This window comes from Copadichromis virginalis, linkage group LG22, assembly GCF_057382275.1.
Source record: "Copadichromis virginalis isolate Kocher_CV1m ecotype Utaka linkage group LG22, C_Virginalis_male_GT1.1, whole genome shotgun sequence".
NCBI lineage: Eukaryota > Metazoa > Chordata > Actinopteri > Cichliformes > Cichlidae > Copadichromis > Copadichromis virginalis.
Genome location: NC_140638.1, coordinates 6,150,990 through 6,168,836, shown reverse-complemented (window position 1 = coordinate 6,168,836; position 17,847 = coordinate 6,150,990). Strand labels below are relative to the sequence as shown.

Below are 17,847 nucleotides of genomic sequence, written 5' to 3'. Positions count from 1 at the left end.
TCTTTTTTGCTTTGGTTTTTATATTTGACAGCTTTGTTGACTTTTCTAGACTTTAAATCATATTATAAGCTCATGAAATACAACAGTTACAAGCACATGACACCTCTGAGTATGTTCTAGTTAAAGAGTCAGCAGTATCTGATCTTGACCTCTTCTCATGTTTTCAGTGTGCAGGCTTTCATGTCACAAACTCTCAGGTTACAGAGGTGGTGACCCCTGTGGTTTGCCAAATTTAAACTGCTGAACTATATTTAATGGACCTCAAACAGATAACACTGTCTAAAATGTATTTGTAAGCAGTATTTATAGTATAAATACTGCTTACAAATCAATAATCTCTTAAACTTCAATTATGATAAATATAAATCTTTTACTTATGTTGGTGCTTCGTGACTTTTATTTAAGCGTGATTTTGACTGCAAGACTTTACCTGTAAAAACGTGTTTTTACTTTGGTATAATGTTGGATGCTTGTTTGTGGAACAATTCTTTTACACTTCTTTCACTTTGACTTGATCCCAAAAACGCGCATTTTAGGTTAACTGGTGATTAAATGAAGCATAGGTGTGGATGTGAGAGTGTATGGTTGCTCTTTCTCTCTCTCTGGGCGAGACCTGTTAGAGTGCACCTTATCTCTTGTCCCAAATCAGGTGGAATAGGTTGCAAGCTAAATTTGTGGGTGGATGAATAATTGTATCTGGATTGCTCTGGGAACTCAAGGTTAATTGCATAGTTGTGTAAACACGAGCATAACTACTTTTAAAATGGCATTAGTAAGAATATGATTAAGTACAAATAACTCCAGAAAATATGTGATAACAGCTGTGACACAAATATACATGATTGGTATGTGTCTTTAATCCCTGCGTCACTTTAGGTCTCTGATCAAAATCACAGATTAGGCGCTACTAGCTCTTTGTTTCTGTCATTCTCCACTTTCCAAAAATAAATTAGTAAATAAATAAACCTCGGTTCTCTCATTTTGCCTGGTTACTGGTGAGGCGCATCCAGCTTTGAATTCCTATTGGTCAGAGAGGAGTCACAGCGCGTGCGGACTCAGAGGCTGTAGTTTCATTTTGTGGCAAAATTAAAACAATAAACGGTTGTATTAATTTTTTCTTCTTATAATGCGAGTATTGAATTGAAAATGAGGACGTTTATGATGCTGCTTCTTTACTGGACAGCGTCTGTGTCTGCAGGTAAGCTTCATAAAAATGAAACTGTTCTTTAGAGATAGTGTTGCTCTCAGGTGGCTCAGGTGTTACTGTAAACAGACTCTCGGCTTGCACATATTCAAGATTCAAGGTTTATTTTTATGTCGCAGTTTGTTTGTTTTTGTTGTTGTTGGTGTTGTTTTTTTTACAGAAGTACAAAGGCTTCAACAAAATGTTGCTTCTCACCAGCCTCTACGCTACAATGATCAGTAAAAGAAATAAAATACAGTAATAACAAATCCAAAATAAGGATTGTTAGTGAAAAGTCTTCAAGCATCCTACTGGTTCTGCAGCTGATGCTCCGTCTCCTCTTTCCAGATGCTGGAGGGAAAACAGGCTGTGAGAGGGCTGGTTTGGGTCCCTGATGTTTGTTTGTAGCTGTTTGCAGAAAGCCTACAAACAGCTACAAACATCAAAACCTAAATGAGTGTTGGTTTACAAATGATTTTTGTTGAAATTAAATTTCTAATTGTAGAAGAAGAAAAATTTAAGCTGCTCATAATGTTTTATGGTGTAAGGTATAGAAGTGTTATATAAGCAAAAAGGGAAAGAAACAGTTGTAATCTGCACAATATTTAAAAAATAATAATAATAATTTACTGGCAGCCTATGGTCGGGTTAATGCCATAATAAGGACTGTAAATCATTACTGATGCATCATGAAAGTATAACCAAATCAAAATGACCTACAAACAACAGTTTTTACAAAACAATATTGTAGTTACAAAATGTAAGTTTTTAATATAAGATAATCTGAAAAGATAAAACATTGATTCTTAAATTTATTTTTGTATTTATAGAGGAGACACTACCCACATAGCAAAATTGGTGTGGCCCGGATCTGTCCCACACAATGTGCTTACACGTGGCCCACATACCGCAAAGGATGGCGGCGCTTTGGTGACCCAGATCTGGTTCGCCAGAGGTGGCCCACACATGGGCCAGCACAAGGCCAGTTGCAGACACACTGGTGCTCCTTTACTGGCCCAGAAGAGTTTCAACTCTGGCCCCAGATGTCAGCCTAATGTGTACCTTAATTAAGCCATGTAATAAAAACATGTGCATAGTAGTGCAAAAGTAACATGACAAAACTCTGTTCAGACAGTGAATGAACAGATTCTTATACAACGCTTTTCACGTTCCCAGATTATTGAAAGTGGTCTATACAACATGTCACATTCACCCAACCACACGCTTTCTCTAAACTGAGTGCTTCCTAACTACATTCACACTCTTGACATGCAGACTGGAGGAGCCAGGGATAAAACCGCTAACCTTCTGAGCAGTAGGTGACCTGCTCTACCTCCTGAGTTACAGCCACCCACTGGCAAAAATGAGTAAACCGTCACTAGGTTTTGTATAAGTGTACACTACAAACCTGTCAAACCTGTATTTGAAACGTTGGCTACCATAGCAGTATAGTATTGCAACATGGCATTTGGGTCTCCTAACTAAAATAGGAAAATAGGAACATAAATAGTGCCATCATTGCCAGACCTGACCCACATCAGGTTGACATACACTTTGCCATGACACCAGTCAGTCAGAAGTGCCAGCTTAATGCCGGATCCGGGCCAGACCCATTTTTTGTGAGCCTGAGCCACATACACCAAACCACAATCGGGCCAGAAGTGGCATGCCATCACATAAACAGTGTCATCTATGCCAGGCTTGGCCCATACCTGGATGACATACGTCTTATCATGCCAGAAGTCAGACAGCAGTGCCGGCTTCACACCAGATCCGGGGCACACCTGCTTGCTATGTGGGTATAGTTTTTTTATTTTGAAAATGTGCTGATTTTTAAAGCTGTTTCTCACTACATTAAATATTTCTTACAGTGACCCACTCTATGAAGTATTTCTACACTTGGGATTGTCACGGTTTGCCAGGCAAAGCCGTGGGGATGTGGGGGAAAGGAGGACCCAGAACGCTGGACTCTTCACTGCAAGTGGTTTGTTTATTTACAGTGCGAAAATGACAATAAATCCCCGTGCTCTCCCTTTACTCCCGTGTCGTGTCTTCTTCCCAAAAAGTCCCTGTTTAGTGCTCTCTGCTCCTGTGTCTCTGCACTCCCCATGCTCACTGCTCTCTCTCGTCCCACACTCCTCCTGAGGAAAACAATAGAGACAGCCGTTAAAACACTTAATCCCAGCAGACATACACTCACTGACTTTTAAACTAAACTAGAAGACTGACGTGAAGTCTAACGCAATAATCCCGCGTCGGTGGAAGCTCCATCGCTCTCCTAAACAGCTCCCCCGACGAGCCCAGATCAGCAGCAGGTGTGTGGCAAGGACTTCGGGTGTGGCCAGGTGGCTGTGACTTGGCCACAGAAAACAGCTACACATCACATGCACACACACACACACCTGCCTACATACAAATGTGGACAGAGAACAGCAGCAGTGCAGACGACACACACACCAAATAATAATAATAATAATAATAATAATAATAATAGCCCACACTGCTCACGGACCCCGAGTCCCCAGAGCCTGATCCACGGGGATGATTGATGAAGTTCAGATGATTCGTTATGACAGCAGCACCAGGAGAGCTGAACCCAAACAGCAGTGGATGAACGATGCAGCAGATACACAGCACTGGGAGAGGAACACTGCGTTTCTTCCTCCATTAATAATTTAAAGCAGCGCTTCAACCAAACTGGAGGTTTGTTGATGTTTTTACTGACACATGCTGTTAATGTTTTGTTGTTTGTTTTTGCAGTACATTGAAAATTTGTCATTTAGATCACAGTCCAAACTCTTGTTTAGATGGTATTAACTTGCCTTGACCACAGTGGCTTAGTCTTGAACCAAATACTCAATTAGATGGTCAAAGGAAAATTAACCAACAGCAGGTTTGATGATTAAATCATGATGAAAGTATTTCATCCAACTAAACTCCAAATATTTACAGGTTCCTGTTTTTTCTGCAATTTCTCAGTTAATCGATTAAACTGTCATGGACACTGGAAAGAATTGGACTCAAGAGTGTGAGACTCAAAGGTTCAGTGACATTGTGTTTATTTACGGTGAAGGCAAAACAGGGTTACAAACAAAAGGAATGATTGCTAGCTGTCCAGGGTGCCAGCACAAACAGATCCACAGATCTCTCTCGAGAGAAAACTCTCTTGGAAAGTCACTCAGACAAACTCAGGATTCCTGTGCTGTACTTCTGTCGTGACCTTGTCAGTTACCTGTTAGTTACTGTTCTCAGTACTTTAACTTGTTTGTTGAAACTAAACTTCCCTTCGTGATAAACTGGTTCATATGAGATATTTTACTTTCAGTTTCGTTGATTTCAGTGACGTTTACTCTCAGAGTAAATCCCTATTGGCTCTGATCGAGGCTAATGGTGACGTTTCTCCTGGTTCTCCATTTTAGCTTTTTCTGGACAAGCGAGCGCATAAAGTCTGTTAAAGGTTTGGATGTTTATGGTCACAATGACGACCTTCATCTTCCTTCTTCTCCTGGAAATACAGGGGGCAGCGGCAGGTCAGTTTGACTGTTATATTTTTGTCTTTTTCTATGTCAGATTTATGTGTTTTGAAAGACAAATGGACGGACTGTTTGCTCCCCTGAAAGTTCCTGTACGCTAAACATTTAGTTGTAATGGATCCTAGTAGAAAATGTCAATGTTTAGAAACAATCGATTATATTATACAGATAATTAAATCGTCTGTTTATCTCTTCAATACCTAATAATAAACATTAAAGTTTAGATGAAGGCAAAGATTAAAACAAGGCGACTTATGTCCCAAACTATTTGATGATTTCCGGGTTTAAACCGTTCGTGACGCATTTTTAAGCGTTGTGGCTCTGCTGTCTCTCCAAACAGTCCAACAAATAAAACATCAGTGAGGAGGTCTGATGATAATCTGGTGACAGTAATTAAAACGTTTATTTTAAAAACTAAGTACTATTTTAATTTTCATGAAGGTTTAAAACATTTTCACACAACAGCTGCTCATTAAAGTTAACTAAAGTTCATTTAAGTATCTTTATAAATATTATTTTTATTTTATTATTATTTAAAAATTATTTGTTCAGTATATGAAGAGCCACATGTCATTTTATGCAGTCTATTAAAAGACTCCTGCTTTGTATTGTCTTCAGTATAATTCACCAGTGTTATGCTTCTGCATACTTTCTGTTTGACAAACATGCGCACACATGTCGTAACTAACGAGTAGTTACACCCGGATATGAAGTTCACTGTTTTTCTGGTGTTATTGCTTAATTAACAGCGCAATGAGGTGACTTTTGTTGTGACGTGTATAAATAAAATAAAATAGAATTCAATTGAACTGAATTGAGATGCAAATTAAATCATTATTACTTCATAATATCAGATAGTTTATGTATGTAAAGTGTGAGTACACTACACATACCATCATGAACTAATTTTGGTATCACTGCTGAATGATCAATAAGAAGCTGCAGGTGAGAAATCCCTGATGGGTTTTGCAACACACTCGCTCCTCCACCAGGGGGCGCTAATGAGAAGCGTTTTAAACTACTGTGTGCGTTGGTCAGTAATAAACAAACAAATCCATGTAAATGAAAACTCTCCTGCAAACCTGATTATAGAGTGAAAGATAAAATCAAAAATGCTTAAGATAATATTTCCCCAATAATATTAACTTAACATTAGCTTTTTATTGATAATATTGTTGATCAAACATATTGGAAAGTTTCTGTAACAATTTTGAATGTGCATCAATTGACTAAAGTCTGTGAAAATAATATAAACAAAGAAGAAGCATGGGAAACCCAGAAAATTATGAAAAAAAAAAGTCTGGACAGTCACATCAAAACAATGAAATGAACTCATATCATTTATAATATAAAAAACGGAAACAAAAAAGAAAACAACTCACTTTAGAAGTCCTGCTGCTTGATTCAGAAAAAGGAAAGAAGAAACTTCACGGTTCATACAGCGGCTAACAAAAGCAAAACAGATTAAAAATAATGTGCACTTTCTTTAACACTGAAAATAAAAAATATAGTCAAATTAAAGTTATAAAGAGTTCAAATCATTAATCATGAAAACTGAATTAAACTAAACTGAAGGATAAAAACACCAGTTTTAAAACTTTAAAGCTTTCTGTGAAAATCAGGTTCAAACTAGAATCTGTTGCAAAACACAAAATTACAGTTTTGAAGAAAAGATGATCAGAAAATGACATTAAACACTGAATATCTGTTTATAAATCTATTTTGTGTTTATTGAAGGGACAGCAGGATTATTACAGGATGTCCTTAATGTGCTGTAGTTTTTCTTATTGTGTTATTTAAAAAATAACCAGATTTATAAATCTGTGTTCCTGAGATCTCACAACATTAACTGTTTCTTACAGTGACCCACTCGCTGAAGTATTTCTACACTGGATCCTCTCAAGTCCAAAACTTCCCAGAGTTTGTGTCTGTTGGGATGGTTGATGATGTTCAGGTTGATTATTATGACAGCGACACGGAGAAAGCTGTGCCCAAACAGGACTGGGTTGCCAGGAACACAGATCAGCAGTACTGGGAGAGTCAGACTGGGGGCTTATTGGGTGACCAGCAGTGGTTCAAAGCCAACATTGAGACTGCAAAGCAGCGCTTCAACCAAACTGGAGGTTTGTTCATGTTTCATTTTTACTGATATTTGCTGTTAATGTTTTCAGTGTGTTTTGTTTACAGTAGTAAACAGGTTTGCACACATTAAATGTTTCATTCAGATTACAGATTTAAATTATTAACATAATAATTCGTAATAAATGTAGAACTACAGTCTGGGAAACTTTAATTTAATTCAAACAGCCTTAATAATCTTGTTTGTATGAACTGATATAAACTGTCAGTTAACTGATTAGTTGATCAAAATATTAAAATAATAACGTAAAAATTAATTATATTTGAAGTTTTCGGTTTATATTTAGGATTTTTGTCTCTGAGACGTTGATGGTTGTTTTTGCTACAATTTCTCAATGAACTAATTAATCAGAAAATAATCTCCTGCAAGATCTAAATAATCAGACTGAGATTTATTTGTTTTACAATTACTGTGAACTGATATTTGACTTTTAATAAAAACAATCCTGGACTGAAACTCTCCTTCAGTGGAAGCTTCTAGAAAGACATCAGGACAGTCTGGTGTGTAGTTTCTCCCAGTTAGACGATTCTGTTAGAACGATAAGAGGCTGCAGAGTTTCAGAGGATGGAAACTTAAACCAGGACCAGGATCTGAGTTTGCTGCTCAGGATCCATCTTAGTGTGTTTGTCTGTTCCTGAAGCTCACAGGAAGTCGCTCATCTCAGTTCAGACGACCCTCACAAATAATCACATGTTGTAATAAATTATAAAAAAGGAAATATGTCAGACACATAATTTATCATCCAGAGCAGATGGTAAATGTGCTGGGACGTCACAGTGTTTACATTTGCCTCAGATAATATTTTCAGATTCCATTAAACACAAACTGATGTTATATTTAATATAAAAATGGAAAAAAGTGAAAGTAGAGACGGCTCAGTGAACATACCCTCTTTATGAATCATCTTAATGAACATTCATGTGAGAGTAACACTCGTAACACTTTAATGTGCTGAAGATCACTGTCACTTATATTTAAGTTATTTATGAGGAAATTCACTGTTTTCTGAGATGATTTTGTAAACCAGCAAACATCCTCATTAATAACTAAATATATTGAACTAAATGCATCAAACATTGTGAAAATGGAGCAAACATTCAGCCTGTTTTCATGAGGAAATGTTCCCAAGCTTATCTTTCATTAGCAGAGGTTCCATAAATATATCATAAATACATGAAAGTTACTCTGTGGAAAATAAACAAATATTAACTTTCAGTTTGAGTCTAATAGCACAAGAGTTTAGTGAGAATTAGACCAAAAATAAGAAACACAAACTAACAGACAGACGATACAAGCTGAGATCTGACATGAAAATCAGATTTTTTTTAAAAATTTCAAACTGATTTTTGTCTCATTTTTAAATGACATTAAGTTTGACTTTCAGTTTATGTTGAATATTTTTGGTCCCAGATTGATTAAATTTTTTTACTAATAGACAACAGCCTGAAAATATAATGGGGAAATTAAAGCGTTAAAATGTCTTAAATTTCCCATAAACTGGCTGAAGGTTGATTATTTAAGGCGGCGTTTTTAAATCAGGTCGCTGTAAAACTCAACGAAAACCCCGACAGAAAACGTCCTTACGAGCGGCGAATAAAAACCACTGATTTTTTTTTCAGTCATTGAACTCCACTTGAGGCTGCGCAACGTTTATGAATGACGGAAAAAACGCGTTCTTGGCCGTTCACTGAGCTCTGTGACAGCTGAGAGCGTTTTCAGGGCCTCCTGGTGGTTTAAACTCCAGTCAAAGAAGGAGAGGAGACTGAATTTCACTTTGAGCATTGTGATCACATAAGTTTGTCTATTTTATCTACTGACACCAGCACCACTGACTAACAATGGCCTGTGAGGCCGTTCCCCAACTCTCCAAATGGTACTCATGTCATTGGTCAATCATCATGACAAATTTATGATCATGAAACTGATCACAGCCCATTGTTACTCAGTCATTATGCAAATGTACTGTTTATAAGCATGAAGCTGAAGAGCAGCCTGTCAGTGTCTTTGATGGTTTATTATGGAGGCGCAGAGCCAGCGCTGCCTCAGGGACACCAGAGATTCCTGCTTTAGTCAAAACTCTTCCTCTCAGTGAGAGAGCTGAATTTGTTTTTAACTCTTTTTGTAGGAGGGATCAGACTTAGATTCATTCTTTTCATCCTCAGTGATTCACATCCTTAAATATGGAAGCTGTTGTTTCATGGAGATATTACAAAGGTCAGATTTGGAGCGTCTGTGATGAGTTCACATTTATTAATATTCAGGTAAAATCTGGAAGCTTTGGAGAAACTGTTCACTGCAGCAGCTCAGACTTGACCTTCATTTGTCTAAATCAGAGCGGTGTCGTCAGCTGTGCTGCGATTAACTCTCTGCCAGTGACGGAGATCCTTTTACATCACCTGATTTTACTCGTCTGATAAAACACTAACAGGAAGAGGTGCAGAGAGGCGGAGCCGCCTCGTCTTCTTCCTCCATGCAGGTTAAATCTGTGGATGTAGCAGCCATCAGTTTATTACAGCTGTTACTGTTTGTGTAGAGTTTTGACTGATGTAGAGAAATAATTACTGAAACTAAATTAGTTTAAAGATTGAAAGATGAAACGATGCTCCGTGTATCAAAGGCTTTGAGTCCAGCATAACTGAGTCCAGCATCATCGTTGTTCTGCAGCTACGATAAGAGCAGAAACAAACTGGACGCTAACTGTTGATCAGTAAATGATCTTTGTCAGGTTGAGTCGGTGTAGTTCACCTCTGAGTCGTGGTGGTGCAGCTGCTCGTTTTCTAACCTTCAGACTTCATAAAGAAAAGGAGGCGACAGGTTAGAGACGACTTTGACGTTCAGATGTCAGACCGTCAGCACCTGCTGGATCCACAGCAGCTTCCTGACAGCAGCTCGACTCGCTCGCCGTCTCCCTGCAGCGTTCACGCGACAGGTGGTGTCGCTCGCCCTCTCCTCACCTGCTCGCTCCACCTGTTGATCCTCTCAGCTGTTTCCTGTGGTCACTCTCTCTCCTCCTCACTGGCTCCAAAGCGTGAGCTGTAAGGTGTGTGGGCGGGGCATCAAAACAGCTGTCGGCTTCATCTTCCGCCATTTTATAGTTTCTGATGAGCTCACCTTTTCCGCCATTTTATAGTTTCTGATGAGCTCACCTTTTCCGCCATTTTATAGTTTCTGATGAGCTCACCTCTTCCGCCATTTTATAGTTTCTGATGAGCTCATCTCTTCCGCCATTTTATAGTTTCTGATGAGCTCACCTCTTCCGCCATTTTATAGTTTCTGATGAGCTCATCTCTTCCGCCATTTTATAGTTTCTGATGAGCTCACCTCTTCCGCCATTTTATAGTTTCTGATGAGCTCACCTCTCCTGGGAGCGCTGCCCAACCAGCCGACCTGGTGACGTAATGAGTGCTGTAACGACCACAAATCAGCGAGCAGGAAAATGACTATAAACAAGAATCACTTTGAATCCAACGTTTCTCAGAATAAATCACAACGCTCTTAATTTTGTGTCAAAGCTGTAAAATGTGCTGTTTCACGTCCTCTTTAACTCGACATGTTTCCTCACTTTAACCCACAAAACTCACAGCGACTAAATCCTCAAGTAAAAAACTTTAATCAACTTTCCCTCGAACAAAATAAATGAGACGAACTGAATTAAAAAATACTGACGCTCATCTCCAAAATCATCCACAGTACAGACATAATTACATGATCACAGCCCCGTGGTGTCGTCTAGGCCAACATTCGCCACTTTTCCAATTCGTCTGGTTAAGAAATGATGTAAAAATCGCCATTTAATAAATCAGGACGCAGCAAAGGTTGGTGAAAACCCCGCCAGGACACCGTATTTAGCGCCAGCGGGTGGTGTTTGAAAGCCTTCATGTGAGTAGCGAAAGAAACGACATTTTTGGCGGGGTCTTTGAACGCTGCATTAGACATCACGGGTGTGCGCGACATTTAAGAGCTGCGGAAAAAAACAGCGCTCTTGCTCGGTCACTGAGCTGCTTTACCCGGCGCTCAGTGACAGCTGTGAGGCGTTTTCTTAAACTATGCAGGGCCTCCTCATGTTTCTCATCCACTGTAGTTTAACTCCAATCAAAGAAGAAGGAGCGCAGACACCAACTCATCCCTCAGTCCGGTAAAGTGATCGCTTAAGTTTGCCTATTTGATCACCAGCAGCACTGACTAACAATGGGCTGTGAGGCCGTTCCTCAACTCTCTGTACGTGTTACTCAGGGCCACTGATCAATGATCGTGACAGTTTGCGTGTTTATGATCAGACACTGACCTCGCGGCCCCTTGTTAGTCGGAGTGTTAGCATCAGGCATTATGCAGATGTCCTGTTTCAATGTTGGGGAAACCTGCAGTCAGCTGAGGCTGAAGAAGTCATTTAGATGAGCGGTGAAACGTTTCTCCCGCTGAAAACACGACGTCCAGATGAACAGCATCAACTTTTTGGACTGTTTGTTTCACAAAGACCGTTCTGCTTTTGTTCGGGTCTAAAACGCTGTTTTCCTCCATTCAATGTCTGAAAAAATGCTGTAATGATTTAAAATGCTTTAAATTTCAGCATAAACTTAGGAAAAGTGTGTAATCTTCATCAGCAGCTCCTCCTTTACAGCAGCATGTAGCAGTTCTGAGCACTAAGCCGAATGAATGGCGCGGTTTCATTCAGCGTTTTAAATGTCGCTCTGTCCGGTTTCAGACGCTAATCTGACGTTAAACTAAATCTAAGTCACTAAATCCTGCTGTGGGTAAAAACAACTTTAATCAACTTTCCCTTGTACAAAATAAACGAGCTGAATTAAAAATAATGACGCTTAACTCCAAAATCATCCTCATTACAGAGATGATCACATCTTGGGCTGTGGCCTCACACATGTAACGCCACATGTTCACATAAAGAAAATACCTGTAATGATGCACTGAGGCGTCCCTCGTGTCGGCCTCACCTGTAGACTCTGCTCTCATCACAGCATCAGCGACGCTCACAGATCTCTGTGCTACACATCCAATAATATCATTAATGTGAATGTTTTAATATTTTTAGTGCAAAATCTGATCTGGTCACAGCGCTGAAAAACACCAAAGTGTCCCAGCATGGAGTCAAATTCAAAGTCGGAGTTATTGTTTCAGTCCTCTGCTCTTAGTAAATGTAATAAAAATGACAACATGGTTGTAAAATCTTAGAGGAACCTTTTTCACCTTTTTGTCAGGTCACAGCACAAGAAATTAACTGATTTATCAAAAATTATTTCTTGCATCGTCATCAATGATGACATGAAGTATTTGCTGGAGCCTGAAATGCTGTAAGTAGAACTCCAGATTAGATTAATGTCACATGATCATATTAAACAGAGACACCTCTAGAAAAACCTCAGGACAGTCTGGTGTTTAGTTTCTCACAGGAAGGATTTTTTAGGACTGATGACGGCTGCAGAGTTTCAGAGGATGGAAAGTAAATCTAGAATCAGGATCTGTGTCGGCTGCTGAGGATCCAGCTTAGTGTGTTTGTCTGATCCTGCAGCTCACAGGAAGTTGCTCCACCTACAGCAGCATAGATAAACTGTGCAGTGATATCTCTGCAGGCAGGACGTAGATGTGCTAACGGGAGAAAATTAATTCTGTTTTTTCCCAGTGTCTTTTTCTAAAATCTACATTGTTAATGATGACTGGTTTTAAAAATCTTCCAATGAGACAAAAGCAGCCATAAATGTAGATCCTCTATATGTTGATCACGTCTCTGTGTCAGTATGAGACTTTAGTGCAGCCTCTCTCTGGTTCACTGCAGTCTTTGTCTCTGTGTTTCTGTCAGGTGTTCACATTTACCAGCGGATGTACGGCTGTGAATGGGATGAAACAGGTGAAGTGAACGGATATCAACAAGATGGTTATGATGGAGAGGACTTCATCAGCTTTGACCTGAAGAAAGAGACGTGGGTCACTGCAAAACAACAGGCTGTCAGGACAAAGATGAAGTTGGACAGGAACAAAGCTTTGATCACACAGACAAAGAACTACCTCACCCAGATTTGTCCTGAGTGGCTGAAGAAGTACGTGAACTATGGGAGGAGCTCTCTGATGAAAACAGGTAAAATCTATGACCAGAATTAGATTAAAAGTTATGTCTCAGTTTATTACTTAATATGATATTAAATTAACCTTTTCATGCATGAATTATGAAAACCTCAGAGTATTTTTATTCATCTTAAGGCATGAAAAAAAGATTTTTGAACTTCATTTTTTTTTAAACATGTGCTTTTCATTTTCAAAGAGTATTTTTACATGTCCACTTAGTTGTACAACAAACATTTTGACTTATGAATTTGACAAATGAATAATTAATATACACTGTGTAAAAACTATAACATAACAAATATATTTTTAAATATATTTTAAAAGTATTTTATAACAATATATGTAACAACTATAACAACTATAACCCTGCAAGGCATGGAGTGACTCATCAGTGTCCAATGTAGTGGTTTATGTGCAAGTTTACCATCAACACTGACACAAATACAAGAAAACAGATTTTGAATAGTTGTCCACTGTAGTGACCTCTATGTGTGAAAGGGTTAATATATTGCACTTCGCGTGGCATTTTGACAGTTTTAAAATCTAATTTTATAAACTACATCACATCAAAAGAAATTGGTATGGTTTAAATAATAATAATAATCTTGTTGGTTGTTGGTCATCATAGCAGATCATCTTCCACAGTTTTAGCTCTGATATACTCATTTCTAATCCTTCTCACTCCTTATGATAATTTTAATATCATCAGTTCTGTCTCCTGTATTTGTCTCAGTGCCACCATCCTCAGATATTAAATCACAGCAGGTCTCACTGCCATCTTGTAAACCTTCCTTTCCACTCTTGCTCGTCTCCATCCACTCCACCTTGTCTGCACTCTCTTCTTCACGTCTCGTCTGCACTATGCACCTCTCCAGCTCAAATAAAAGTAATAATAATAATACAGAAAGAATGAACTGTTTGTCTTTACTCCACAGTTGTCCCCAAAGTGTCTCTCCTCCAGAAGTCTTCCTCCTCTCCAGTCACCTGCCACGCTACAGGTTTCTATCCTAACAGAGCCGAGATGGTCTGGAAAAAAGATGGAGTGGAGTTTCATGAGGGTGTGAACAAAGGAGAGATTCTCACCAACAATGACGGGACCTTCCAGATGAGTGTTGACCTGGATCTCTCATCAGTGAAATCTGAAGACTGGGACAGCTACAGATGTGTGTTTCAGCTCTCTGGTGTGAACGAGGACATCGTCACCAGACTGGACAAATCAGAGGTCAAGACCAATGAAAGTGAGTCTGGAATCAGGATCAGATGAGTGATAAACATGGGAAACACACACTTAAATTACTGCAATAGCCCCGTGGTTCATGTTGGATGAGAAAGTTTGTTTGCTTTGATATTCTTTCTGTATATTTGTATATTTGTATTTGTAAATGTATATTTTGAAACATATGTTCAAATTTTTTGGCAATGTATTGAAATTAAATTTAATGGCAGAACTTTTATTGTTGGAATGAAAACAAACATTAGTGAGACAAATATGTAGTGACCATAAACGAAGCTCTTGTACATGATTGTTATCTGATTGGAAACTTTTTGTTCTCACCTTTTGTTTGTTCTGTGATCCACAGGAAATTCCATCTACATGATCATCCCTGTTGTTGTTGCTGTGGTCGTTCTTGCTGCCATCGCTGTGATCGCATTCATTATTTACAAAAAGAGGACAGGTGAGAAACAAATTTCTTGGATTTGTCTTATGTAATGCAAACAACAATGATGACATAGTGCAAAGAATAATAATGATAGTAAGAGTAATATGACTTAATTGAAGTCATTATTAACAGTTTTCAAAAGAAAACAAACAATGCACACAGGATTAAACAGGTAACAACCAAAAGCAGTGTAAGCTGAGTCTTCAGATTAATATTTAAGTATTTTAACACTTTCTCTGCCAGCAGGTTGCTAGCACTTTTTAAATGCTAAATATATTAAACTGTTAATTATTAATCATGTTTATTTTATTTCATAACTTCTCTGCAATATCCCACTTGTAGATTTTTGTTCAGTTACTTCACTTTTTCTTGTCTGTTATTTACTTTTTTTCTGCATCATCTTTCTTTCTGCCAAACAAACATAACCTAAGCACACCTTTACCTACATTAGGAAGGTGTGCCTTCTCCAGCTTCCTCCTCGGACACAATTGTTTCAGTTGCTTTGCTCACAAAAAACTTTTTTTCCTCTCTTCTTTCTTAGCAGCCAGGTTTCTCTTTTAGAACAGCATTTCCTTTATTCAATTCCTTTATTTTATTAACCACAAATTGATTTTGTCACTAAGCTCATTATAAAAACTGCCTACGAGTATAAAATGATTCTGATTCAATAATATCATTTTACATGAGCTCATTTTGTGGGCAAAGTCAGAACATATCTATAAACATATGAGTAAGCCCAGTGTCTATGTTTAAGTGGTTTAATTTTACAAATTAAGTTAATGCTTTTTTCCTGATTGCAAAATGAAAATATGAAATTATGTTCATGCCTTACATAATACTTGAAAAAAGTGTGTTAACATTTATAACAAATTATTAAAATTATGTATTTTTTTCCCTTTTATTTCAGAGAAACGTCCCCCATCTCGTAAGTTACACATTGTCCCTTTTCTCTAATCTCTTGTCTACACTAAATTAAAAAGGGTTTCTGTACTTTAATCTAAACAGTCTTTCAGGGCTGTTTCCTGTTGTGTTTGATTGTTGTAAAAGTGACAGATGTGAGCAGGATGTGGACTAACATTGTGTTTCTGACCCTACAGCTGTAGAGAACCGTGAAGTCCAGGAGCAAATGCTTCCTCAAGCCTAAACCACAAACAGCTCTGCACACAGTGAGTTACCTCATATTTGTCTCATGTTTTCTCTCTTTTTAAAACTTGTGTAAAATACTGGCTGTAGTAAAATCTCCTGTTTGAATATATTTTAAAAAGTGCTTTCGTATAACTTTAAATCATATTAAAAGAAAAATGCTTTCAGAAAACAGTTTCATGAAATTATTTAACTAAATTAAAATAAATGTGTTAATTCCCTTCAGAAACATATGAAGTAAATACTCGATTGAATCAGAATTTTAGATCTTAATGAAACTGTAAGTAGGTTATTTGTGGATCTGAACAATCCTAACATTTATTGTGTTTCTTTTTTATCTCTGTAGGTTTATGGATAAACCTACAGTGGAGCTGAAAGAAGATGTGGTTCAGCTCATTCTTCTCCATAAACTAGAATTCATTGATTGTTCACATCATAAAATCTGTTTTTAAAAAAAGATCTCAAATCTAAAATATAGTTGCAGATGCTGGTTAATCAAGAAGTTTGAAAATGAGTTGGCAAATGTTTAACATAAACATCATAATGGTGAAACTAAATTATTCTGAATTTGTTGTTTTCAGTTTAAAAAGAAGTCACTTTATTTGAAAGATTTAACAAAGATGTGACCACCTGGAGCGACATGAAACAATGGAATCATTACAGCAGTTGTAGTACAATCATAATTAAACCTTTGTATGTTCATCTTAACTCAAAAATCCAATAGTTTAGTGTTTCTGGGGTTTTCTTGTAAATTGTTGCATCACTCATGAATGCTGAGATTCCCTCACTCTCAGTGATAAACGAATCATAATATTTTTCAAATTTTGTACATGTTTACTTGTGTATTTCGTAAAATTTGATTTAAAAGACAATCTTGTGTTGAATTCCAGGAGACCTTAAAAGATTTTTCTTTATGTCTGAATTTTTTTCTTAATTAATGAAGATGATGTTTATTCTCTGTTGTTTGATTTAAGATATATTTTGAGTTTTTTGATTTTAGAGTTTAGTTCAAGTTGAGATTCTGGAGGGTTGTGTGGGTTATGTTTTTAACACATTGGTGGGTGTGTTTCTGTTTATAGTTCAGGATTTTAAGGTTTTCCTCATTCGTCTGTAAACTTTAAAAAATTAATTAGTAGAATATGTATCAGTAAAACGGCATTGTTATTTCTCTCCTTTTCATACTTTGGTTGTCAATAAAGTCCCAAATAATCCAAATTTCTGTGACTTTGTCATAAAATGCACACTTAGGTACAGTTTCATGAATACTGCCTAAATATTAATGGACTCGGTACAATACAACTTGTGATAGTAGCTCAGTACGCTTAGGTGTCATAGTGAGAGCTCAGGTTCATCAAGTATCCTGTGACAGAGGACCCAATGCACACAGCGTTGCACGATGGTTCAATGTTTATAGTTTTTTTTTGTCTCCACTCTTGGCTGTGCAGCTTTGCAGCTGATGTTTCTAGCACAGTATGCGGCACACACCACACACCCAGCAGGACCTGGGTTACTAGAAAGGAGAGGCATGAATAGATGATGGGGGATCAGTCATGTAGGTCACCCCTCCCCTGCAGCTGAGCCATAAACCACACCTCACCACATACTCCCAGCGCCGGACTTAGACCCCAGCAATCGGAGCTAGCCTACTCCTACTAGTCTGTAGAATGAAAGGAGGAAAAAGTTAGATGTGTAGAGGGGCTTTACACACACTACACAGGGCTGCCTTCAATTGCATGAACGCCGCCTGGCAGTGCTCCGTCCACCCGACCAGATCTGGGGCACCCTTTCGGGTGAGATCAGTTAAGGGGTTAGTCAGCTCTCCAAAGCCTGGCACAAACTGGGTGTTTAACCAGCCGGCCCCAAGAACTGACTCACCTCCTTTATGGCCCTGGGAGGCGGGCAGGATGCTATGGCAGCTGTTTTATCCATCTGAGGGTCCGCCTGCCCACCTCCCAAGTGGTACTCCAGATACTCTGCCTACCTCTGTCCAACCGCACGCTTCTTCTGGAAGGGTGGAACAATGTCTGCGTCAGGGACTCACATACTGTGACACTGCATTCACCTTGCGCTGAAACTTGCAAAGAACTGTATAGACCAATCTTTCTTCACCAC

The 17,847-nt window shown here is 38.3% G+C and overlaps 1 protein-coding gene across 2 annotated transcripts; it reads left to right on the top strand.

Moving 5' to 3' along the window:
• Positions 1–4,589: 4,589 nt before the first annotated feature.
• Positions 4,590–16,950, top strand: LOC146682553 (class I histocompatibility antigen, F10 alpha chain-like). Of its 2 annotated transcripts, XM_085446235.1 has the most exons (8): positions 4,592–4,713; positions 6,579–6,839; positions 12,669–12,944; positions 13,867–14,169; positions 14,512–14,607; positions 15,500–15,517; positions 15,690–15,758; positions 16,082–16,950. In XM_085446235.1, the coding sequence occupies exons 1-7, from the start codon at positions 4,647–4,649 to the stop codon at positions 15,734–15,736; spliced, it is 1,068 nt and encodes a 355-aa protein (XP_085302361.1). In that variant the 5' UTR covers positions 4,592–4,646; the 3' UTR covers positions 15,737–15,758; positions 16,082–16,950. The 2 variants fall into 2 exon arrangements, with proteins under 2 accessions (XP_085302362.1, XP_085302361.1); XM_085446236.1 differs by lacking the exon at positions 15,500–15,517 and having other exon boundaries at positions 4,590–4,713.
• The last annotated feature ends 897 nt before the right edge of the window (positions 16,951–17,847 follow it).

Bases quoted from the DNA above. Each gene is read 5' to 3' on its own strand.
- LOC146682553 (XM_085446235.1), top strand. From the start codon at position 4,647: ATGTTTATGGTCACAATGACGACCTTCATCTTCCTTCTTCTCCTGGAA. The intron at 4,714-6,578 runs GTCAGTTTGACT...TGTTTCTTACAG, and splicing joins AATACAGGGGGCAGCGGCAG to TGACCCACTCGCTGAAGTAT. The intron at 6,840-12,668 runs GTTTGTTCATGT...TGTTTCTGTCAG, and splicing joins GCGCTTCAACCAAACTGGAG to GTGTTCACATTTACCAGCGG.